This window comes from Python bivittatus, unplaced genomic scaffold (genome assembly GCF_059951505.1).
Source record: "Python bivittatus isolate LINGU-HERP-01145 unplaced genomic scaffold, Pbiv_v1 ctg000020_np1212, whole genome shotgun sequence".
NCBI classification, from domain to species: Eukaryota; Metazoa; Chordata; class Lepidosauria; order Squamata; family Pythonidae; genus Python; species Python bivittatus.
The window spans coordinates 131,318,377-131,343,750 of record NW_028277030.1 but is presented as its reverse complement, the minus strand read 5'-3'; the positions used below and the strand labels follow the sequence as shown (position 1 = coordinate 131,343,750).

The 25,374-nt window shown below is 37.4% G+C and overlaps 1 protein-coding gene across 4 annotated transcripts in view; it reads left to right on the top strand.

Annotated features, from left to right (window-relative positions):
* XPO1 (exportin 1) overlaps window positions 1–25,374 on the top strand; it is a 62,366-nt gene that overhangs the window by 10,086 nt on the left and 26,906 nt on the right. For all 4 annotated transcript variants that reach the window (XM_007428833.4, XM_007428832.4, XM_007428834.4 and 1 more), the window contains 9 exons: window positions 1,863–1,935; window positions 13,462–13,523; window positions 13,632–13,676; window positions 13,761–13,942; window positions 15,038–15,086; window positions 15,170–15,289; window positions 15,402–15,530; window positions 19,910–20,068; window positions 23,952–24,149. In XM_007428833.4, the coding sequence (XP_007428895.1) occupies window positions 1,863–1,935; window positions 13,462–13,523; window positions 13,632–13,676; window positions 13,761–13,942; window positions 15,038–15,086; window positions 15,170–15,289; window positions 15,402–15,530; window positions 19,910–20,068; window positions 23,952–24,149 (1,017 nt within the window). The remainder of the gene's footprint in view (window positions 1–1,862; window positions 1,936–13,461; window positions 13,524–13,631; window positions 13,677–13,760; window positions 13,943–15,037; window positions 15,087–15,169; window positions 15,290–15,401; window positions 15,531–19,909; window positions 20,069–23,951; window positions 24,150–25,374) is intronic.

Here is a 25,374-nt window from a genome sequence, read left to right as displayed (position 1 = left end):
TAGTATTCGAAAACTTGTTTCTGAAACTCCTAGATCTGTAACCAGCTACACTGATGGGTACCCTCTCCATGGACAGAAATTAATGCTGGAAACCAGTTAGTCTTAAGAGAAGTGGAACTAATATTAAAGCAAGAAAGATACTTGCACTGGTATCTATTGTACAGTTTTGATTAGAGGGAGTCATTGTAACAGGTGAAGTCTTGTCATGACACTCTGTTGTTCATGTCTGGTGCATTGGCTGCTCTGGATGCTGTTATTTCATGAATGCCAGCACTGTTCAATAGAAATGTTTGTTCATTTGAGATTTAGGCCGCAGTACAAAGAAGTTACGTGCATTGTGGGATAGGAAGAAGAAACAAGAGCTTTGCATATTGCCAGAAATTTGCTTGCTGTTTCTTTGGCACCATTTCGGATTGCCAAGAAAGCAACCTGCTGTTCAGTCTCAGATGTAGCTATTTTTCTCTTCTCTTCTCTTCTCTTCTCTTCTCTTCTCTTCTCTTCTCTTCTCTTCTCTTCTCTTCTCTTCTCTTCTCTTTTCTTCTCTTCTTTTTTCTTTTTTCTTTTTTCTTTTTTCTTTTTTTTTCTTTTCTTAGCATGGAGACCTGCTGAAGAAACAGCAAGCAACAGTCCACTGCTATAGATAATGTTTTTCCTCTGCATTCATAGATAACTACAGTACTTTAGATTACAGCTACAAATTAAAAATGTTTCACCAGCTTCTGCACTGGAAGTAGAATAGCTTATTAGTATTGCAGATGTTTTTGTGAATGCTAACTTTGTACAAACTTCCCTGGAGTCTGAAAGAAATTAGACAATAAACTTTGAGGGAAAGAAAAGCTAGAACATGTCTCAAAAACTTTTGGAGTAAGCACAGTGTAGTTTGGGACAGTCTACATTGTGCTATTCATTTAAAATGGTCTTACATGATACCTCTGGCTGAAATTCAAATTACCCTATTCTGTATAGACACTAACAGTCTTGAAGAACTTTTATTCTCGGCCAAATCTTGACCAGCCATCTTATTACTGAAGCCTAAGTTTGCCTTTCAGGTATTGCCTCCCATCTTCTCACTATCAGCAACTCTTTGACCCCTTTTCCTCCTCTCCTGTGCTATTTCTTTAAATATATTTCTATTTCTCTGCAAGTTATGATAGAGGTCATATTGAACATTTTTACACTGAGATAAAAGGAATAAAATGGGTTGAAGAATATTCATTCCCTACAAATGCATTGCTTTAAAACATGTGTTGGCAGGCTTACCTGGAAGGTAAAACAACCTCAAGGTATATATGGAAATGGTGAACTTTTGACTGAATACAAAAGTTAATATTGAAACTATAGATATGGCTGTTATAGGGGAGAGATTATTGTACCTTGAAATAAACCTGAATTGTCTTGCTGTTCTTTAAGAAACACACCAGTTAATTTTTAGGAAGCACATCTTTCTGAAAGTGTTAGTGGATTTAATGTTAAGCCCCAGTCTTAACAATTCAAGTGACAGAAAGCCCATAAACACCCAAGTTGCTGAACTTGGTTGTATATTTGGAACTTATAAGCAGTCATTTAGGCTATGCTTTTTTGTTGACTGCTGATTTTCCCCCCAAAGATAATTAATTTGGCTTCACAAAACATTTTTTATTCATTCCCTTCTGGTGTGATCATGACCAAACAGCAGGACTTTAGAATAGCAAAGGAAAAAAATGAGGAAAATGCATGGGAAAAACTAGTAAATGGGTGATAGATTTGTTTTTAATCAACATAATCTTAATATTAAGTGTGAATGATGTCAGCTCGAATGAGAATCCTGAAAATTGTTGTTAACTATCCAGTATATTCACATATTTCACTTCTCCAATTTTCAGTATTATGGCCTGCAGATCTTGGAAAATGTGATAAAAACAAGGTGGAAGATCCTTCCAAGAAACCAATGTGAAGGTAGAGACTTTTTTCTGATTGACATAACTATTTAAGATGCTGATCTCATGTGGTTCTTTTTTCTAATCATTGTATACTAGTCTTGTGTGGTCTGTCTTATCTAACCAGCCACTCTTAGTATATTGAGTGACAGGAATCTGTCCTAGTGTAATGCCAGCTTAATGCTATTTGGAATAAAGCAATTACTTACGAGGTTTTAGTGTTGTTTCTGAGTTTCAATTTGTCAAAAAATTAGAGTTCAGATGAGTATTGTTATGCAATCTAATCTAAATGGTAGTATTACATACCTATTACTCCCTCATTAGTTAGTTGCCACTTGTACTGGTGGTAGGCAACCTCCAGGTCTACTTGTAAAGCATGTGTGGCCAGTGAATGGTAATGATTGATTTCATTCTTCTTTTCTCCTTCTTCATAGTGCCCTCAGTGAAACACTTGTTTATACCATACCATTCTATGTTAAGACAGCTGTTTAACACTGACAAATGAATTTGTAATACAAATGCCAAGAGTAGTTGCTTTGGAATTTACTGATGTGTAAAATAAGTCTTGATTAAAATCGAGCCACATATTTTTCCAGTGCTTTGGAGACATACACTAGCAGTCCCTCCAAAGCATCCTAAGTTGTTGTCAAATTTTGTTAAGCCATCATATCCCAGTGTTACCCTTTAAGTTATGGGAAGGATAGAGTTGATATTTGCAGAATGTTTGTTAAAAGGTTCTTGCTAAACAAGAGACTCCTATATTGATAGCAAGAGCAATTGGGTGATTATACTAAATGAGCTGACTTCAGTGCCATCCAAAAAGCTGTTTGCTATCTTGCATATAATGTCAACTTTTGGCATTTAATTTGGCTTCTTGATTAATTGAAGTTACAACAGAAGGGCTGGGTCTGACATAAGCACCTACATCACAGTGTTATACTAGCTCCAGCAAGCTAGTGTAAGAGATGTCAGGATGAGCTTTGATTACCTAATGTCCTTAGATAAAAAGTTGGGAATCAGCTAGTACACTAAATAGAAAATTGAGTTTATGATATAGAACCGAAGGCATCTGCTGTAAACTGGAGTGCACTTTTTGAAAGTTTATTTGTATATGTTGTTCATTAACTTATGTAAATCCTTCACATGAACATATCTATTTCTGAGGTAATAAATAAAAGTAGAAATAATGAAGACTCTTGTATATGACACTGATTATACAGAGTTTTAAGGCAAAGAACATCCAGCAGATAAATGTTTGCTGTTCTGTTTGGGAACAGAAAATATAGGGATAATTTGTATATTCTTGGTGTCCGATCCTAATATCACTTTTAGTGTATTTAGAACTTTTAGATATGTTTAAATGTTTTCAAATCATATTTACGTAGCACTTGGGCAAAACTCAGATAAATGCTAAAATCTTGCATCTTGTCAGAAAGATATGGGAGCATCTCCTTTGTTCAAAAGGAAGTCTGCTGGTCAGATACTCATGTTTCTGTATATTTGCAAATAGTGTGGCTGAGGTTTTGGCAACTAAAAGTATGCAGCTAAATTCCTTGTATTTTATAGAAAGAATGGTAACCCAGTGATGCACAATCTTTACATGTAGGAAGTGTGGTTTGGAAAGATTCCTGCCTGAAACCTGGAGAAGCTGCAATTGGTAGATTATATTGAGGTAGAACCAGTCATCTAAATATATCAAACCACTAGAGTCCAGAAGAATATATTGCTGAGATTTGAAGTGAGGGTTAAATCACTAGAGGTATTAATGTTGCTGAGAATTTAGTCTGCATTTTCTATTATGGTTGCATTTGGTTCACAAGATTGCCAAGAGATTGCTATTAAATATCTAGTGGTAGTCCAAGGGAAATGACAGGTAAAAGGCATTAACTTTAATCTTGGTTGTGGACCACACTTCTCCCCACCCATGTTTGTAAGAGGAAGGGAGGTAGATATTGACTATGTGACCACCATGTGACTAATGATTATTGGAGACCTGTGCAGTCTAAACAGGGGAGAGTGCTGTGTAGGGCAGAGAAATTTGGAGCTTTGTGGGTAAGTTGAGAATATGTCAGGTGAACTATATGCATCAAAAAGAGATACAGGCTACAGGAGGCACAATCTCCCATGTCCTGTTTATCTGAATGAAGAAAAACTCAGAGCATTGTTGCAGGACTTTACTATGATCTCTATATAATAGCAAAGAGTTAGTTTTCAGTATTTCTTTGCTGTCATAATAGTGGTTGTCCAAAGTTTTTCAGACTAGGAGGCTTGTTCCTCTGCTAGTTTCCGCGGTCAAAACACTGGAATGTTGAGTTTTGTTTCAGTGAAATGCAGGCTATTCAGAACAGTTTGAGTTTTGTTCTGTTAAACTGTGGCAAATTCCAGCTGGTTTAATGGAACTTTCAGGGTACAGCTCCAAATAATACATTTTTTTATTTGTACAAACCTTTAGTTGAGACTATAGTATTATATTTGCCATTAGTACACCTTGTCTAGATAGCCTTTAGAGCTATAAATATAATAATAATAATTTATTAAACTTGTATGCCACCCAAATCCCAACTCTGGGTGGCTTACAACAATCAAACAAATTACAATAAAATCAATAAAAGATGGCAAGCACGACAGCTCAGATGGAATGAAACAAGGAGTCTCACTCTCCTTCGCCAACAACCTAGGTGAAGAGTCAGGATTTCACCACCCTTTTGAATAACAGTAGAGTGGGGGCCTATTCCAAAGGGCAGGCACTGCTACAGTGGTGTGCTTTCCTGTTCCCGATAGATGGCATTCTTCAATCAAAGGACCCCAGAGCGTGCCAACCTTGCAAGATTGAAGTTGCTGGATAGATACTATGATTATATGGTTGTTTATGGTGGTTATACAATATTATAGTCGTTGCCTTACAATTATGGACTGGGTAAAAATTTACCATGCTTCCTTGTGTCTTGCATATTAGTAATCAAAAAATAGGGCTAGGCAGATTCAAAGGAAAAAAGCTGATTTGGAGTGCATGGGTATGAGCACATAACATCTGTCTGCAGTGACTTAAGCCAAATGCATTTTAGACTAGTCATGCAATCCCAAGAAAATGCATGCTTCGTTTAAGGAATTGTAGACAAGTACTATATGTGCAGATGACCTTAAGTATCTTTTTGCTCTTGAATTCAAAACCTGGTAAAGCTCCACATTAAAAATTTCATTGCTTATCAGGTTGTTCTTACCTGCACTTTCTGGAATTATTTCTAAGATCTTGGGTGTATTGATAATTAAGGCTGAATTGTTGGATTTTGTGTATAAAATTAGGGTAAGAAACATCCTGTAATATAATGATATGATGATGATTAAATGATAAGAATTAGTAGTCTTGACAGAACAGTTAACTCTGGAGAGCACACGAGTGTAGTTATAATGATACACTATTTTAGGAAGTCAATACCTATTTTATTGATTATCCATAAAGCAAAGTTAAAAGTTTCAGATTTTAATATTAAGCTTTAAAATTCCAGTTCAGAATTTTATATTAAATTAAAAGGTATTAACCTCAGTAAATAAAATGCACATTAATTACCTAATCATCTGTATCTGTTTCCCCTCCTAGATTCCTTGCATTGCTTTAGAGTATTGTGTTTTATTTGTAACATTCAAGAATATCACATTTTAACTTTTAAAGTATTTTAGTTACAGAAATGCATAACATTACTAAAATCTGCCTTCACATGTTTTTCCTTTTTTGTATCCTTTTTTAAAGTCATGCTATCTAGGAATGTTCTGCCAAACAAGGCAATGTTCCAGATGTACTCTAATCATCTTCTGTCATTTTTGTTCTACTAGTCAAATTACACATTTTTAATATGTAATTGAGTAAACGAAGGTAGCTAAACCCTGTGTTTGTGGTAAGAATATTAACCATACAGAATATCTGTTTAGGTACTTGTAATACAAGTGGTTTTGTTTTAGAGAAAATCAGAAATCACATATCAGCCTTACTAAGCTAAGAACATACTAACTTTTAAATTGTATTGTTAATTTTCCAGTGGTTGTTAGGTTTCTTGCTTATTTCTGACAAAACATCTTTGGCTAAAATGCTTTCCATATTTTAAAGAGATTTTTTAGTTTTACTTCACAAAGCACTTAGTATAAGTCTAGGTATATTTGGACATTTCTATCTCTCTGTGTGATAGAATTGGAACAATAAATCAGAGGTAACTCAAGCAGTACTTTTATTAGCTGGTTACCTTTAGCAATTATTAATTTGTACTTTTGGGGAATGATAAACATTAAGTTCCCAATCTCAGTAAACTGATTTACCAATGTAATGTTCTCTGGATTAATAGTACTGTTAAAGTCCAACTTCTAGATTTTTCCCTGTAAGTAAAGCATTGCCATAGTATCATTTAAAAAGAAATTGTATTTATTTTCCCTGTGTGTAAAATCATTTCAATAAGAAATCAAGAGTAAACAATAACAAATTCAGTAGTCCGTGAGGCAATCTCTTGCCTTAGTAGCTGATCCTGGTTGAATTCTTTATTAATGAGAGTGTGTATATTTCCAAATATATTTTGTACAATTAGAGCCAAATTTCATGAAATTCTTGATTTTTGCTTTAAGAGATTTAAGGTAGAAGAATGTGCGTAGATGATGTTCACGTTTGTTGGCCTTATGCTAACTAATATGGGGTCTCACCCTATTTATTTATTTTACTTTATTTATCATGTTTATATAGCCACCTGTCTCATGTAGTGACTATATAATAATAATTATATAATTAAGATGTTATTATGTAAGAGGCTATATAACCTCTTACATTATCTCTTAATTCTTTGAATAAACACTTGTATTTTAATTCTGAAATTACATTATTTTGTGTTTCCAAAATTGCACCCATAATGAGGGAATTTTTTAAAATGTGCTTTAAAACTTTATCTTATTGTTTTTGTTTAACAGTACATCCATTCTGAAGAAAATTTCTTTGTTCAAGATGAAGGGTTTTATCTTACTGATGTCACTGAAGATGTTTTATAAATGAAACAATTCACTTTAAAACTTAATTATTTTGCCACGCTTCATTGAAAAGTCATGAATTACCCTTCCAAAATAAATTATTTTGGCAAATTCACACTCAAGATAACCTAGCTAGGTAATTTTACCACATATTAGAAATCCTGCAGAATCTGATAAATAGGAGCTTACTCACTTAGGTTTATGTGCAGTCATTGAAAAGTTCTTGGAAATCTTTTTGTGAACATCTACTGAACCACTGCTTCTACTTTTCTGTTGATCTTGCAAGATCTGAGTAATAGTACACAGGAACAGTGAATCAACAATACAGGTATATGCTTGTTTGTGGTAAATTTTAGCTAATAGTTTCCTCATGGAAATGGATTTGCACCGTGATTGGAGAGGTCCTAGAACTTTAGACCTATAAAATGGACCCTTTCTTCTACCCAATTGAATTAAATAGCATATATAAAGTTACATTTGTGAGCGAGATGGTAGGATATTGGAAATTGTCAGTTATATTGATCTAAAATCAATCCCCATTTTAAAAGACTTAATTTTTTTATCTAGTGCTAATTTGCCATCTTGGCAAACTGCTTTGGTGCCTCCTATGCTGTTCCTGCTTATTGAATTCTGGAGTTGATGGGTGGGTAGGCAGAAGTTTTTTATTTCTTTTTAAAATAATCTCTTCCCTGATTCCGTGGTCTTTCACAAAAGGTTTTACTTTGGAGGGAAAGAAAGGTGGCTAAACAAGTTAAAGGTGAACATGTGTATTGCATGCAGCAGGATAATTGAGTATGTTTTTCATTGTTAATTGAATATAAAAATATATTTCATTGAATGACCAAAATAATTGTTCTACATATGATCCTTCTGATACTAAATAAATGTTGGCATTTAAATTTAATAATAAATAAACAAATCATATGTGATATACAGAAGTAAACAGAATTACTCAGAATTTCACTGAATTTGGCCATGACTCCTTTCATTCGTATGGAGATTGTGGGAACTTATCTCTGCATATATTAGATAAACGGGGGGCTTTTAATTAATTTGCCTCCAGGGAGTTATTACAGTCACTTTTATTTAACATTTGTACTAAATCCGCACATCCTTATTTTATGATATTCACTAGTGTACAATAGACTCTTTTTTATTTTGGTCATTGAAGTCTAATTATCCTTTTCTTTAGGGTTTTTTTTTAGATCCTTTCTCTAGAATCTTCTCATATTGTTGATATAACATATTTAAGTGGAAGGCAGTCTAGTAGTTTGAAGAACCACTTGCTAATGCAGTTGCTACATGAAATATGATGGAATATTAAAATAGATGGCTGTATTTCTTAAAAAACAAGTTTTTAGCTTTCACAGCTAGAAATGTCTATGTTGGCACAACATGCTTATCCAGATCCGTGTTTTGGGTTTGCACTGCATACTTAACATTAAATTAACCATATGGACCAGGTTTATAAAACACTCAGGTTAAAATGTGGTTGGCTAGTTTATGCTTTAGTGTGTCATACAAACTCAGCTTTGCTGTGGGTTTTTGAAGATTGTATCTTTCCAGCAGCGGAAACTAAATGGGTCTTCTAGATTAAAGGAGAAGTCAGTTGAATTATTAGTCTAAAATAGCAGGGCTTCTTTTTTTCTTGAAATCCATTAGACTTCGCTATCAGATCTCTGAAGTCTAGAATATAAGAAGTAAGTTGATTTGTAAGATTTACTGTTTTTACTGAAACATCAGTGGCTGTAAGGAATGTTGGAATGGATTTTTAAATCACCAGAAGGCCATTTATTAAATCAGTAATTGAAATAAAAACAAAAACAATATCTTAAAGAATTTCTTAGGACTAAATACCAATTATGTAAGAGAGGAGATAAGTTGTGAAACAGAAGCTTTTCAGTATAAGGAAGCTGAATAACACTAGAAAATTATGACATTAGAAAATATGGCAATTGTAGCAATTATACTGTATATTATAACCAAGCAGCTAGATTGTAATGATAAAAGATACTCTGAGACAAGGAATACACTAACTATTCCTATTTTGAAAATGTAGAATATATATCCCATGAATTAATAATGCATTACATAATATGTGGAATATTTCCTATTGTCCTCTATTTTTGGCCAGTCAACTTAATTGAATGAACCCTAATTCTAGTATTAGGTGACATCAAGGAAATGATTTTTTGCCATCCTTTTGCTAGACCATGGATACTTTTAAATTTTAGCCCACATCCTGATCTCTGGGATGAAATTTACCTTTATTATAGCTATCTCTCATTTGGTTGAGGTTTTAATTAATTACCACATTATCCCTTAGATTCCATACCAGTTCAGTCACTTTCACTGTTTGTAAATGCATTTGGTAGAAATTATTGAAAAAACATTTATATTTTTATATTATATTTTAGAGCTCCATGCTATTTGTGTGGAATTTCAGTCTTAAATATTCTGGGATTACCTGTATCACGACAAATTCACTGTACACTACTAACTTTGATTTAAGCATGAAAAAGTTAGCAATCATTGCTTCTGATACAGAATTTGGGAGAACATTGTTTACATTCCATTATAAATGGCTTGTCCCATTTATTTATTTATTTTATTTATACATCACGTGTATATAGCTGCCCATCTCACAAAGCGACTCTGAGTGGTGAACAACAATTAAAATAACAAGTGAATAAAAACAGGCATTATAAAAAGATTAAAAGTTATAGAATAAAAACATCACAACTTAAAAAAAAATTTTTTTTAATTAAAATATACAAACCCCACGGAGAGAGCAGAATATCAATTACAGTGGAGCCATCTAAGAATGTCTCCAGTTCCCAAAGATCCCCAGGCCTGATGACACAACCAGATCTTGAAGGACTTCCTAAATGACAGCAAGGAAGGGGCGAGCCTAACTTAAGGGGGAGAATGTTCCATAAGGAGGGAGCCACAGCAGAGAAGGCCCACCTCCTGGGACCCACCAAATGCAAGTCCCTGGCTGATGGAATGCGTAGCATACCTTCCCTGCCAGATCTAATGGGGCAGGCTGATGGTATTTGTACTTTGTACTTTGTGCTTTCTGTTCTTTAATAATAGTCATACAATGACTATTAAATTTGTTCTTTAATGAGGGGTTAATCTAGAGCTTTTACAGATTTCTACTGGAAAAACTCATGCTGCTGCTCTCATGAAAAAGTTGGTGAAGCAGTGTTTCCCTTGCCGAGGTCATGCTGGTAGATACTTTTGTGAAAATTCTAAGCATTCTTCTTCCAGGAAAGAAATGGCAAAGTTAAATGTCGGCTGCAGCAGAATGAAAAGCCAGTGAATGGACTGGCTCTTCAGGAATTCTCTCCAGACAAGGGGAGGAGCTGAGATCGTCCATGAGTGCTCCAGACGGTTGCTCCTCCAAGGAGACCGCAACACTTTGGAAATTGGGTATTAATTGCTTTTCAGCTATTAGGAACCTTTGGGACAACGAGTTTTACAGCACTGGCTGAGTTTCCTTCAATCCTTAGCGAAATAATTTTTAAATATAAGTTTAAGGACTTAAAACAATTTTTTTTTGGAATAAACAACAGAAGGATGGTTAGAATGTTGATTTCAGAAAGATACAAATGGACTAAGGGCCCAGATGGATTTGAAAATAAGATTTTGAAATTAATTATAAGAATCCTTCCTGTGGGAAAATGCTGCTGTTTTGAATTCTTGAAACAAAAACATGACTTTGAAAGTTGGACACTAGAGGGAACCAGAAAGAATTAAAGATTACAATTAAAGGAGAAGAACACTTAAATTTGACTTAGTAATACAGAATGGAGCAAAATACTTCAACATTGGATGTATTGAAGGATATTTGTAAACAACGGACCCAGAAGTTAATTTTAACAGTGTCTGCCATTATAGATAGACTGTCTTTAAAAGATGTTATGGAACAAGATTTACCAAACAAGACTGAGACTGATCTGAAAGTGGATTTAAAAATGACAGGCTACAAGAATGATGTGGAAAAAGATGTTACACTGGATATACAAATGAGACCGGCTGATGTCTTAATAATTAAAAGGGATATATAAATAACTGAAAGAGTGACTTGGATAACTTTCCTATATTGGATTTACAAAAGAGATCTGTTAAAGTTATGAAGAATTTTATGAGAAAAGACAAAGAAAAAATGAAAATAATCAAATTCTAAGAATTATTTGAAGGGATTAAAGATCAAGATTATTAAAAATAAAAGGAAGGAATTTAAATTTGGTTTATTTGATCAAGGTTAAAGTAGATAGGTTGTTATCTCTGGTAACACTTAATGGACTTTTGCTGATCAGGACTGAACAAAGAGGTTTTAAGGATTTGTTTATAGATAAGAGATGGGATATGGGAAGAAGAGATCATTTGTTGTATTTTAAAAGAAGGTGATAAGGTACTAAAATTGTTTATATTTGTGATGAAAGGGGAAGTCATTTCTTTATTTCTTTACTATATTCTTATTTTTTCCTCTTTTTTTCTTTTTTATTTTCTGCACTTTATATTTTTTTCTGTTATTTTATTTTTCTTAGTTTGTATTAGTTTTTATTTTTCAATTGTAATGTATAATAAAATTATTTTTAAAAATTCTGAGCATCATTCTTTGCACTTCTTCCCGTACGAGGGGAGTGCCCTGTTGGCATTTCTTCTACATTTTGAGAATTGAGTGCTACTTTGTAGAGGGGAGGCTGTTTATGGATCTGTGTAATGTTACGATTGTAAGTAAGTATTCTAGCAAGTTTGTCACAGAAATACTTACTGCTTGTTTCTTGGGTTGCTTGGTCCTGGGATTGTCACAGCATTGGTAAGGAAATGCAATTATTGCTCTTGACAAAGAAGAGGAGGCAAAAGTGTATGGAATGAAGAAAATAGGCACAAGGAAAGATGTTGGAAAACAAAAAGATCCAGAATACAAAATAGAGCCATGGAAAAGGAAAGGCGTAAGCAAGAGGGAATCAAAGAACTGACAACGAAGATTAGATAATCTAAAATAATACGATCATCTGACTACATAGGTGCCACAATTTGCAAAAGCAGCAGGGGCTTGTGGCTTTCCACAGTAGGGCACGTGGAAAGCCGTGAAGGTATTCTGTTGTGCTATAGAAGGGTGCTTCCTAATTGCTGTTTTGCAGGTATCAGAAGTGATCCTGCCAGTGCTAGATTTAGTATAGACCTTACAAGAACAATCAAGAAAATGGCAGTATTGGAAAAGGAACTTAAATCTGTTCAGAGGACATTTTTGCCTTACAGCTTGGATAAGAATGCTGAAAAATTGATTGAAAGATCTATTAGAATTTTACTGTGTTTCAGAAATAATTTAGAAAAGGCACCAACTCTTCCCCCCCCCCAAAATGGCTGCATAAAATTGCAGGCAAGTTACTACATTCATATCCACTCACATTCTAAAGCATTGTTTTAGAAAGGATCTGGAACACTAAACAGTCCTAAAAAAAGTAGCCAAGGCCTAGTAGTCAGATGGGTAAAATGTAATTCTGATAGTCTAAGAAGAAGAGAAAATGCAAGTGCTTCTATTATTTGCTTTAGAGGATTTCTACTCCAGCACCTTTCCTAAAACTTGCAAAATAGCTTACTTTATAACTGCTTAATAGTAACTACTCATGGAAGAAATATATTTTATGAGAAATTATGCTAAAAGTCCTTGAGGGTGTATAGGTCTCCTAAGGAAACGTAAATGGAAGAGTAATGGCATATAAATTGATGCAAATAAATGCAGTCACCAATTAGGGAGATTTGTGAAACACATTTTTTATTATTTATCCAACTCCATATCTGACTGATGTGGATAGATGAGGTACAGAATACCTCAATGGCTTTCCACGTGTCCTACTGTGGAAAGCCACATTGATGACACTGAACTTGTATTGGAGCTGGGAGCTGAGAGTCTCAGGGGAACATGTTAGACAAGGAAAGGATGGTGGGGCATCTTGGGAGTAAAAATACAGCTTCTCAAAAGATGGCTACTGACTGAACAGATGACCTCCAAGACCTGGATTAGGTTCCCAGACTAGAGGTTTCCCATGCCCACTCTATATGAATTTATCCATTTCTGCTCTTTCAGTTGTCAATTTAAAATTCCAGTAGCTTAAGTTTTAGAAAGAGCCAGTTTGGTGCAGTGGTTAAGGCATCAGGCTAGAAACCAGGAGACTGGGAGTTCTAGTTCTGCCTAGGCACAAAGCCAGCTGGATGACCTTGGGCCAGTCATTCTCTCTCAGCCCTAGGAAGGAAGCAGTGGTAAACCACTTCTGAAAAATCTTGCCAAGAAAACTGCAGAGATTTGTCCAGGCAGCCTCCAAGAATCAGACACAATTGAATGGATTAAAAAAAAGTTTCTAAAGTTAAGTTTCTTTGTGAAAGTATAAGGTATAATACTTCATTTTTATTAAGATTGCTATTATGTGAATGCAGGTATGTAAAATTGTGCAGCTAGTTGGCAGCTGATAGTTTTCTATTTATATAGCTGTTGTTTACTATTAAGTAATTATTGTTTACTGTCTTACAGGTATCAAAAAGTATGTTGTTGGCTTAATTATCAAGACCTCCTCTGATCCATCGTGTGTTGAAGTGAGTAAGAGTTTTTTGGGGGTTGGAAGATGGTCCTTGCTAATGAAATAGGATATGCCTTAATTTCTTTATCTTTCTCTCTCATCCTCTCCCTTCCCCCTCCCTTAGAAAGAGAAAGTATACATTGGGAAATTGAATATGATTCTTGTTCAGGTGAGTTGAGTTTCTGATCTTTATATAGTATTTGTAAGACTGGAGTCATAATCATTCACTATATATGCTTTTCATGTTTTGCAGATACTAAAACAAGAATGGCCAAAACATTGGCCAACATTCATCAGCGATATTGTTGGGGCCAGCAGAACAAGTGAAAGCCTTTGCCAGAACAACATGGTTATCTTAAAACTACTGAGTGAAGAAGTTTTTGATTTTTCCAGTGGACAAATAACTCAAGTGAAAGCCAAACATTTAAAGGACAGGCAAGTGATTAATATAAGGAATATACCAGAAGTGGAGTCCTAAAGTGTAATGAAAGCCAAATCAACTTCTTCACCTGATGTCAGGGGCCTGAACATGAGAAAGTGATATCAACTAAGACACATTTTATTGAGTTCTATTCCTTGATACAATTTATTATGCAAGGAGATGGGGATGCAAGGAGCCATTACTTCCCATTTCCTCTGCCACAGAGAAAAGTGGCTTGTCTACTGTACCTCTTTGTCTTCCTCTGCCAAAGAAGATACATGCACACACAACCCCATAGCAGCTGAGCTGCCTCATTTGAAAACATGTGATGAGCCCTGCTGTATTTTGTCCAGAACATATCTTCCTACCTCAGGAATCACTGCATCTTTGGTGAAGGTGCAGAATAGCCTTTGGTGATTCTGACAGCTTTATCTGTGCCCTTTCTTTTTAGGGGGAAAAGGGCTAGTAAACTACTTTAGATTAACCAGCTGGAGATTTCCATTTTTTGATGGATGCAAATAGGCTGTCTCTGTCTTGAATATATTTATAAGGATTTTATATTAAAAGCCTCCTTTTGTTATTTAGCACTGTTTATATGTATCTTAAACAGGTTGTGCTGTAGAAATTAAGCTTTTTAAAAAAGTGGCTTAAATAATGTTTACTTTATTCTTTCATTTAAATGAGTATTTAGTAAACTGGTTGCAATATTAGCAATAACATGACAGGATAATGCAAACAGCTAGAGAATCCCTGCTGGAGGGCCCCTCATGACATTAGGTGCAATGGGAGTGGGAGTTCTCTGTTGGGACTCTCCTCAGTAACAGCTTGTTACTGGCTTCCATTCATGAGCTTCTGGATGCTTAAAAAAGCTTGACTATTCCAGGGAGCCTTTGGGGACTTATTAGCAGAAGATAAAATATTGATATGTCCACATATGTGAAAAAAGAAAAATACTGTACGTGGGGTATAGTTATTTTTTCACATGACTGTAGCTTATATTTGGTTTAATACATTAGTATTTATATACCACCTAGAGTTTGTTAGGATTAAGATGGTAAATAAACTGCATGATACTAAACATGTTTATTTTTATTTTCTTTTGCTAATAGCATGTGCAATGAATTCTCACAGATATTTCAGCTGTGTCAATTTGTGATGGTAAGTTTAATAATATAGTTTTTGTTTAAAAAGTACCACTTCATAATATTGGTGGATTTGCTTATATATCATTTTATTAACAGGAAAACTCTCAAAATGCTCCTCTCGTTCATGCAACATTGGAAACTTTGCTTCGATTTCTCAACTGGATTCCACTGGGCTATATTTTTGAGACCAAATTAATCAGTACGTTAATATACAAAGTGAGTATTTGCTATTCATGGATTAATTTACCGAGAGCAAAAATTAGATCTTAAATGTGGCTAATAAGCAAGACATTTGTTGCAGCTTATGTTGTTTTTTCTTCCTTTATAGTTTTTAAATGTTCCTATGTTCCGAAATGTGTCTTTGAAGTGCCTGACAGAAATTGCTGGTGTCAGTGTAAGTCAGTATGAGGAACAATTTGTCACACTCTTTACTTTAACCATGATGCAGTTGAAACAGGTAACTTTCACCTTCAACTATGTGATCTTTTTTATTTGCTCATTAAATGGGTAGCAAGTTTGTTTCCTTGAATTTGTCCTGCTCACATTGAACAAGCTGCTCTTGGCTTATCTTAAAAGCATTTTTTCCCCAGAAGCCTTTTCTTATCCTCACAAACTGCAAAAGGATTAATATGCAAATTATCCATTAATAATTGTACAAAATGTCAAGTGCATGGTAATATATGGGCTACATTCAGACTCTTCCTTGAAAGGAGATAATCATTAGCTTTGGGCTGGACTTTGATGTAAGGCTTGAGGTCCTTTTGGCCCTAAAATACTTCAGAATGCAACTCCTGTTGAATTTATAAGGGGTTAAGTTCTTATACCATTCAGAAAAGTCAGGATTATCTGATTCAAAATCTTTTTATGTATTTATTTTTCTATTTTGCCTTCCATCTAGAACTACTTTATTGACCTTAACCTTATTTACTTACTACTATTATAAGAAAAAATCTTATAGATACCTTTAACCATAAATAGATAGCTTATTAATTGTAGCTCCTGCTCACAGTGTGCTTAAATTCTGTCATGGGAAATACTTACTTTTGACTTACATGGAGTCTGGTCCACTTAGAAGTTCTTCTGAGCTCAAAGATTGATTGAGCAATTCAAGAAGTTTTACAAAGTATCCTAGACCATCTGCTTGGGTAGAAGAGAAGCGAATATTCCTGTCCTGTGATTTTGTTCTTCAGGGACCTCTTTTAGTCATGGTTCTATTCTGGGCTATTGCAGGTGTTATTCATAAACCAATCCTTAATAGCTAGCAAGTGTTTCTTGAAGACTCTACAGGATGATCAGTTAACTGAAACATAAGAGCATTAGGTCATTTTGGTTAAATAATCAAACTCATTTGTGTTGGTGCACACAGAGTTGGTTTATTTATTCACTTTGCTTGTATGCCATTCATTCCTGAAGGCTCTGGATGGCTAACCCTGACAGCATATAAAATAATAATCCTCCAAATATATATATATAAATAACCAAAAAATACAAATGCCATGTGCCTGTGAAACCCCATTTCCAGTTAGAACACCACCTTCTGTGCAAGTATAGAAAGGGTTTTATAATGTTACTAAAACCTACAAGGGACAGAGCTGATTGAATTTCTGCCAGGACAGAGTTTCAAAGGGTGAAGGGGTTACTGAAAGCACCCACTGCCAGGCAACAATACCATAGGGATGGGACTGGGGCAGGGGGGTGGGAGTTGCCCCTTTTTGAATTGGTTGTATGGGCAGATGAATACAGGAGGAGACAGTCCCTCAGATAACCAAATCTGGAATCATATCAACCCTTAGGTGATAACCAGCACCTTGAATTGCACTCAGAAGCCAATTGGCAACCAGTGGAGCTACTGAAGTAAAGAGGTTACCTGAACATATTGGGACATACCTATCACTGCCAAGAACACTATATTCTGCATCAGCTGTAGCTTCTGAATGTCCTTTAAGGATAACTGTGCATACAATGCATTGCAGCAGTCCAAGCAGAAGGTGACTAGGGCATGAGTAACTGTAAGGAGGGCTTCTCAGTCCAGGAAGAGCCACAACTGGCACACATGATGTAGCTGTACAAAAGCCCTCTTGGCCACAGCTGCCACCTATTCCTTGAGTAGGACCTGTGAGTCCAGGAGGACACCCAAATTGTGGATCACCTCTGAGCAGGGGAGTACAACCCTGCCAAATATGGGCTACCCTGGAATTATTTGACCCGCAGACCCTAAGCCACTCATCTTGGAAAGATTCAGTCTGAGCTTCCCTCTCCAGACATTGACAGCCACCAGGTACTAGGATATCACTTCCACCAAATCACTCATTTGGCCCAGGGTTAAGATGCATAACTGGATGCCATCAGCATATTGATAACATTGGACCCTGTCCTGACCAGTGGCCTCCTCAGGAATTTCATACAGATGTTAAAAAGGAGTAAAGAAAGGAGAGATCCCAGAGGCATTCCACATAGTAGGGGTATCTGGACAGATCTCTCTACCACTGATTGGAACTGCCCTGTCAGGAGGGAGCAAAACTATAGCAGAATAGTGACCCTCACTCCAGTCACTTGGAGATAGTCCAGGATACCTTGTTAGATGGTATCAAAAGCTATCAAGGAGGACCAAGACGGTTATACCTCCTCAATCCTGATCTCTCCACAGGCCATCAACAAACACAACCAGTGCACTTTCTATGATGTCTCATGACCTGAAACCTGAGTGCTGAGGGTCTAAATAATCTATTTCCTTTTGAGTTCTTTGCAGTTGAAAGGACTAATTTCTCTAAAAGGAAGATAGCTGATAGGTCCAAAGTTGTCAAACAGCCAGATTGAGCAAAGGCTTCTTGAGCAGGGGGCTCATTACAGCCTGCATCAGAGGCGATAGAAGCACCTCTCATTTAAAGAAGCATTGATTACTGATTGGGTGCAATCTCCTGCCAGCTCATGGGAGGCCTTAATCATGAGGGTCCCATCCACTTTCTTGGGACTCAGACTCAAAATAGCCCCACTTCATAAGGCAAGACCCCAGTCATCTCTATGGGTGCTGTCTAGCTGGAGTCCAGCTCCTCTCAAACCTGAGTGTTTTTGCCTGCCAAATGCTGCAATAGTTCTTCAGTGATTCTTCAAATGGTCTTGAGTATCTTTCTGTAGAAGGGAGGGAGTCACCTTAAAAGGGCCAAAGGGCAGTATTAAGCCAGTGTCTTAACGGTAGCAAAATATTACCTTTTTGCTGCTTGAATCGCCACTGTATATGCACCAACGTAAGATTGTACAAGAGTCTGATCAGTCTGAAGATAGGTCTTCCTCCAGTAATGTTCTACTTCATCACCCTAAGCTGCTCAGTAAACCACTGAGCTGCAGTGAATCTGTGAACAAGGAGATGCCCCTCTAGCACAATCCAGTCCAGCACTCTGGAGACCCCTTTATTCCACTGGGCAACCAGAATCTCAGATGAACTGCCCACCAGATTCTTGGGAAATTCCCCAAAAGGCCTCTGAAAAACCACAAGTTCCATAAGGCATCTGCAGTGGACTGATCTAATAGGTACTCCTTTGCTGCAGAGGGGGAATCACAATATAAAATTCCATAGCATAGTGTGTGATCTCTCATGTGTCAGGTCCATGGTTGCCATGGCAGCTGTGAATTCCTGAGTCACTCCAGACCCCCTCGCCGAAGAAAGATTGGTTAAAGATTGGTTCCCCCAATGCTAGTATCTTGGGAAATTCTACCATCACAACAATCGGGTTAAGCAAGCTCAAGAATACAGTGGGGCGAGTAGTGCACAAGCAACAAACCCAACTTGCACCTCTGGCCCAGCTCAGTTTACTTCCAGTTATCTGTGGAGTAGCACATCTTAAGTCTCTCAGATTGCAACAGCTACCTACCCACTGCCGGCCTAGGAACTGCATCTAGTGGGAATCTCAAAAACCAGGTGAACAGATTTCCAATTGAGGAACACCATCATCCTCTTGCACCCAGATTTCAGTAATACAAAAGTAAAAGGAGTACATCTGAATGGTTAATCTGCTCAAAGTCAGCCTTAACGCTGTATTTGAATTGTATGCCATGTTTAGCTGAAAATATATGTGGGACTTGCAAGTGGACTGAAATTCCATTCCTCTCAGTTGAATTATTTATGGCTTCAATCCAAAGAAAAGTAAATCAGAATATTTAAGTGAAGATTTGTTACAATAAGTATGGAAGAGTATTGGTTGTCTTTTCTGGAGTGCCTACTAGCTTCGATACTGGCACTTGGTTAACTGGAAAAGTTAACTTATTTGAATTGTTTGAGACCAAGCTATTCTAAATATAACATGGAAGTCTAGTCTTGTATATGGATGAGAACATTCATGAGTTTCTCAGATGCAAGTTGTGTAGGAAGTATCTTATAACTCTAGGGCAGCCTTTCTCAACTGGGGTTCCGCAGGAGATCATGATTTAAAAAAATATACATCATTTTTTGAACTTCATGTACCATGCAATGCTAGCACTCAAATTTTAATGCTCTGAAACTCAGTTTCCAGCCTGTTGTTTTGCTGTTGTTGTAAACATTGTAAAACATGGATTGTGGATTAGAAATGAATTGTATTGTGAAGTTTTCGTATTTTTTTGCAAATTTTATGTAAGGGTTCACTGAGACCAGAAAATTATTTCAAGGGTTCCTCCAAGGTAATTATTTCAAGGGTCCCTCCAAGGTAAAAGTCCCTCCAAGGTTGAGAGAGGCTGCTCTAGGGAACAAATACAATGTAATGTCATTGTTAATGTATGCTTTATAATGTCATACACAAAATAAAAACAAGATTATTGGCATGACTTTCAGTTCAAAATTATAATTATATTTTACTTTCTTAGATGCTTCCTTTGAACACCAATATTCGGCTAGCATACTCCAATGGAAAAGATGATGAACAGAATTTCATTCAGAATCTCAGCTTGTTTCTCTGTACCTTTTTAAAAGAGCATGGTCAACTTATAGAAAAACGTTTAAATCTGAGAGAGACATTAATGGAAGTAAGTTCCTTTTTATTTTTAGTCACATCTCTGTCAAATTGAAGATTTGCAAGATAAATAACAAGACTTGCTTTGGTGACAGGATGTAAAATAAATAAACAGTTTGCTTATTTCTATTCTATTGTTCTCTATATCTCATACGTTTGATTAAAAGTATATTGAGAGCTTGGAGTCAACCATGACAGCAATCTAACTTAAATTAGGAAACCTCATAAATCTATGCCTCAAATGTTCCTCTCTTAACTTCAGCTATGTCTGAGTGATCAGTGCAGATACTGTAACTGCTGTATAAGATATCTTAAGAAACTTTTTTTTAAAAAACCAGCAATTGCCTTTTTATTTTTATTTTTTTTAAGTATTTTGGTCTCAGAGTGCATGGTGAAGTAATGCTGACATATGAATAGGGTCAAGATGTTAGACTGTTCTTTTGTGATTTGGAGCAGAGGATGGGCTATCCTAAAGATGAAAAGAGTGCATTTAACTTCACGTTATAAGAATTCAGCAGTTTGCAGGAAAAGATATGAAAATTGCACAAAAGCCATTTTGCTGTCAAATTTTAGAGGTAAAATCTGGGACTGTAAATTGGGAGCTCATGGGTCTATATGCAGCTGGTGGCATTGATCATGCTTGTGGATGCTGCTTGTGGGACCAGGATAAGATAAGGGAGGTGTGACTTTCCTGGTCATATTTGATTTCTCTGGTTTTGATACTATCAATCATGGAATCCTACTGGACCATCCCTGGGAGTGGGAGGCACTGTGCTACCCTTTTCTCCAGGGACAATTCCAGATGGTGTTGGCAGGGGGGCAGTTGAGGCCCTTGCTTTGTGTAGTTCCTCAGGGATCAGCACTTTCCCCACTCCTGTTTATATGCACATGAGGCCATTAGGGGAGGTCATCTGATAGCATGGGGTCAAATATCATTGATATGCAGATGTTACCAGTTATGTGTCTTGACCTGTGGCCAACTAGGTAATGCTGTTATGATTCTGTCCCATTGCTGATGGCTGTTAGATTCTGGATGGGGAGGAACCAGCTTAACGCTGACAAGACCAAATGATTTTGGATTCAAGGACCCTATATTTCTGGGGATTCTCCATTTGTGTTGATGGAAATGCACTTTCCTAGAGAGATTTTGTGCGCAATTTGGGGGTCCTCTTGCTGGCTTTTACTCATCAAGCAAATGACAGCCACAGCTAGAAGAGTGTTTGCATAGATTCATCTGGTGCACAGTCAGGATGCTCTTCTCACAGTCATTCTTGCCTTAGTCATCTCTCATTTGAACTACTCTACATGGGGCTGCTCTTGAAAACCACTTGGAAGCCAGAGCTTAGTCCAAAATGCAGTGGTGCAAATAGTGATGGATACACCTCATAATTTATTTTATTTATTATATATCACATTTACATCCCACTGCAATCATATGCAGACTCTTGATCTGAATCGCACCCAGAAGCCAGCAGGTGACCAAGGCGTTGGCTATTACCTATAAAGCTCTTCGTGGCTCAGGGCCTAGAAACCTACAGGACTCTGTTCTCCAATGAAGCGATGCCATATTATGGGACTTCAGAGATGAGCCTTCTCTGTGGCTGCCTCTGCATTATAGAAACAAAATCACAAAATCTGCACAGGTCCTGGGGCAGATTGATTTGTGACCCCTCTTTCAATGTTGTCTTAATTTTGATTGATTGTGGAGTTTTGTTTCTCCACCATGGTTTCATATTGTGTTGTTATTATTTTTCCCTGTCTGTTGTTTTACATTGCATTAATTTAATGTTGTACATTACCTGCTTTGGTGATTGGGCAGCTTATAAATTGATTGATTGATTGATTGATTGATTGACTGAAACTGCCTATCCTGATTTATAAAGCGCCTCATCTGAACATGTCCCATGTTCTTTTTCTTCTGTTGCTATTAGTGGTCAGTGTTGATAAACCATTAACTCCTTTTGTGGCTGGTTGCAGGTTTCTGGGAAAATACAGTGGGGCAAAAAAGTATTTCGTCAGCCACCAATTGTGCAAGTTCTCCCACTTAAAAAGATGAGAGAGGCCTGTAATTTTCATCATAGGTATACCTCAACTATGAGAGACAAAATGAGAAAAAAAATCCAGAAAATCACATTGTCTGATTTTTAAAGAATTTATTTGCAAATCATGGTGGAAAATAAGTATTTGGTCACCTACAAACAAGCAAGATGTCTGGCTCTCACAGACCTGTAACTACTTCTTTAAGAGGCTTCTCTGTCCTCCACTCATTACCTGTAGTAATGGCACCTGTTTGATCTTGTTATCAGTATAAAAGACACCTGTCCACAACCTCAAACAGTCACACTCCAAACTCCACTATGGCCAAGACCAAAGAGCTGTCGAAGGACACCAGAAACAAAATTGTAGACCTGCACCAGGCTGGGAAGACTGAATCTGCAATAGGCAAGCAGCTTGGTGTGAAGAAATCAACTCTGGGAGCAATAATTAGAAAATGGAAGACATACAAGACCACTGATAATCTCCCTCGATCTGGGGCTCCACGCAAGATCTCACCCCGTGGGGTCAAAATGATCACAAGAACAGTGAGCAAAAATCCCAGAACCACATGGGGGGACCTAGTGAATGACCTGCAGAGAGCTGGGACCAAAGTAACAAAGGCTACCATCAGTAACACACTATGCTGCCAGGGACTCAAATCCTGCAGTGCCAGACGTGTCCCCCTGCTTACGCCAATACATGTCCGGGCCCATCTGAAGTTTGCTAGAGAGCATTTGGATGATCCAGAAGAGGATTGGGAGAATGTCATATGGTCAGATGAAACCAAAGTAGAACGTTTTGGTCTAAACTCAACTCGTTGTGTTTGGAGGAGAGAGAATGCTGAGTTGCATCCAAAGAACACCATACCTACTGTGAAGCATGGGGGTGGAAACATCATGCTTTGGGGCTGTTTTTCTGCAAAGGGACCAGGACGACTGATCCATGTAAAGGAAAGAATGAATGGGGCCATGTATCATGAGATTTTGAGTGAACACCTCCTTCCATCAGCAAGGGCATTGAAGATGAAACGTGGCTGGGTCTTTCAGCATGACAATGATCCCAAACACACTGCCTGGGCAACGAAGGAGTGGCTTCGTAAGAAGCATTTCAAGGTCCTGGAGTGGCCTAGCCAGTCTCCAGATCTCAACCCCATGGAAAACCTTTGGAGGGAGTTGAAAGTCCGTGTTGCCCAGCGACAGCCCCAAAACATCACTGCTCTAGAGGAGATCTGCATGGAGGAATGGGCCAAAATACCAGCAACAGTGTGTGAAAACCTTGTGAAGACTTACCGAAAACGTTTGATCTCTGTCATTGCCAACAAAGGATATATAACAAAGTATTGAGATGAATTTTTGATATTGACCAAATACTTATTTTCCACCATGATTTGCAAATAAATTCTTTAAAAATCAGACAATGTGATTTTCTGGATTTTTTTCCCCATTTTGTCTCTCATAGTTGAGGTATACCTATGATGAAAATTACAGGCCTCTCTCATCTTTTTAACTGGGAGAACTTGCACAATTGGTGGCTGACTAAATACTTTTTTGCCCCACTGTAAATACAGATAGATTAGGGCAGAAACTGCCTTTCCTATCCACTTGCCTTATCTATGGCATTATGCAATCTCCTGCAATAACTTAGATGACAAAATAAAAATTAAAAATGCTGGAATTCTATGAGATTTTAGTTTTCTCAGTTTTCAGCAATTTTTGAATTTTCTTTTTGCAGAGGATGCAAGTACAGTTTCAGAGCAGTTTTACAAACACTTAATCATTTTAGGTATGTTTTAAAAATAATCCTTGAGCAATTATTTCTAATTTTTTTATTAATTAAGCTCCAAAATAATTTTATATTAGGCTCTCCATTACATGTTGCTGGTATCTGAAGTGGAAGAGACTGAAATCTTCAAGATTTGTCTGGAGTATTGGAATCATCTGGCTGCTGAATTATATAGAGAGAGTCCATTTTCAACATCAGCTTCTCCATTGCTGTCAGGCACTCAGCATTTTGATGTTCCCCCCAGGAGACAACTTTATTTGCCTGTTCTGTCTAAGGTAATAGTAATCTCCAGTTTACTTATGCTTTCTATAAATCTGTAAGAGTTTACTGCAGTACCCCTCTGCGGGGGATTGGGGTTATTTGATTGGTCTGCCCCAGGCACCTAATGGACCCAGTTGGGTTTCAGAGAGCACATGGGGTTGTCACTTAGGCTCTGATACAAGGTTCATCTAAGGCCTTGATCACCGCTTCGAATGAGGCGCTGACGACTTTAGATTGGATTGCGTCTGTGCGGACTCTTGTCGTGCACAGACCCGGTGTGTCCCCTGGTTTACCGAGGACCTCTGGAGAATGAAGTAGCAGAAGAGATGCCTAGGGAACTGCTGGAGGAAAACTAGGAGTGAATTTGGCTGGGCACCGGTAAGCACCTTCATTAGGACCTACCTTGTGGAAATAAGAGTGATGAAACACGTATTTTTCTTCACTCCTGTTGCATTCTCTGAGTGTCAGCCATTGGCCCTGTTCAGAGCAAGCTAACCCCTCCTGGGTCAGGAGGGGCTGGGAAGTACCTGTAGGGTCCCTGTGGAGACTATTCTCAACGTTTTGTGGATAAAATCTCTGATTCGCTCTGAGCTGGACTCCAGCTGGACAAGCCCTATCAAGTTGACTGTGATGTTATCTAGGAGGAGTTTGATCCTGTTGATCACAAGGAAGTGGACAGGAATCTTGGCACTGTGGATGTCACCATCCATATTTTGGATCCATGTTCCTCCTGAATGGTCAAGGTCTCCAGGGAAGGGGTATATGGGCAGATCCATGCAGTGATGAATACTACCTTGAGAAAGGGGATACTAGCAGCTCTGAAAGAGGTGGTGGTCCACCTCTCCTTAATAAACCATCACTGGATCCCATAGATCTGGACAATTTTCATCCAGTCTTCCACCTTCTGTCCTTGGGGAAGGTTGTTGAAAAGGTGGGTTGTCCTTCAGCTCAAAAGTGTCCTGGAGGAAGCAAGTTATCTGGGCTCCTTCCGGTCAGGTTTCAGACCAGGTACAGTATAAGACAGCTTTGATTGTGCTTGTTGATGACCTGTGGCAGGCTCAGGAGGGGGAGGTACTGCCATCCTGCCCCTCAACCTTTCAGCAGCCTTCCACACCATCAACCATAGTGCCCTTCTGGACCAGCTTAGAGAGTAAGGAATGGGGGTTTTGTGGTGTTTCTTCTTCCTCCAGGTCTGGTTCACATCAGTGATGTTGAAGGTGGGGAGCAGCCTGGTCCTAG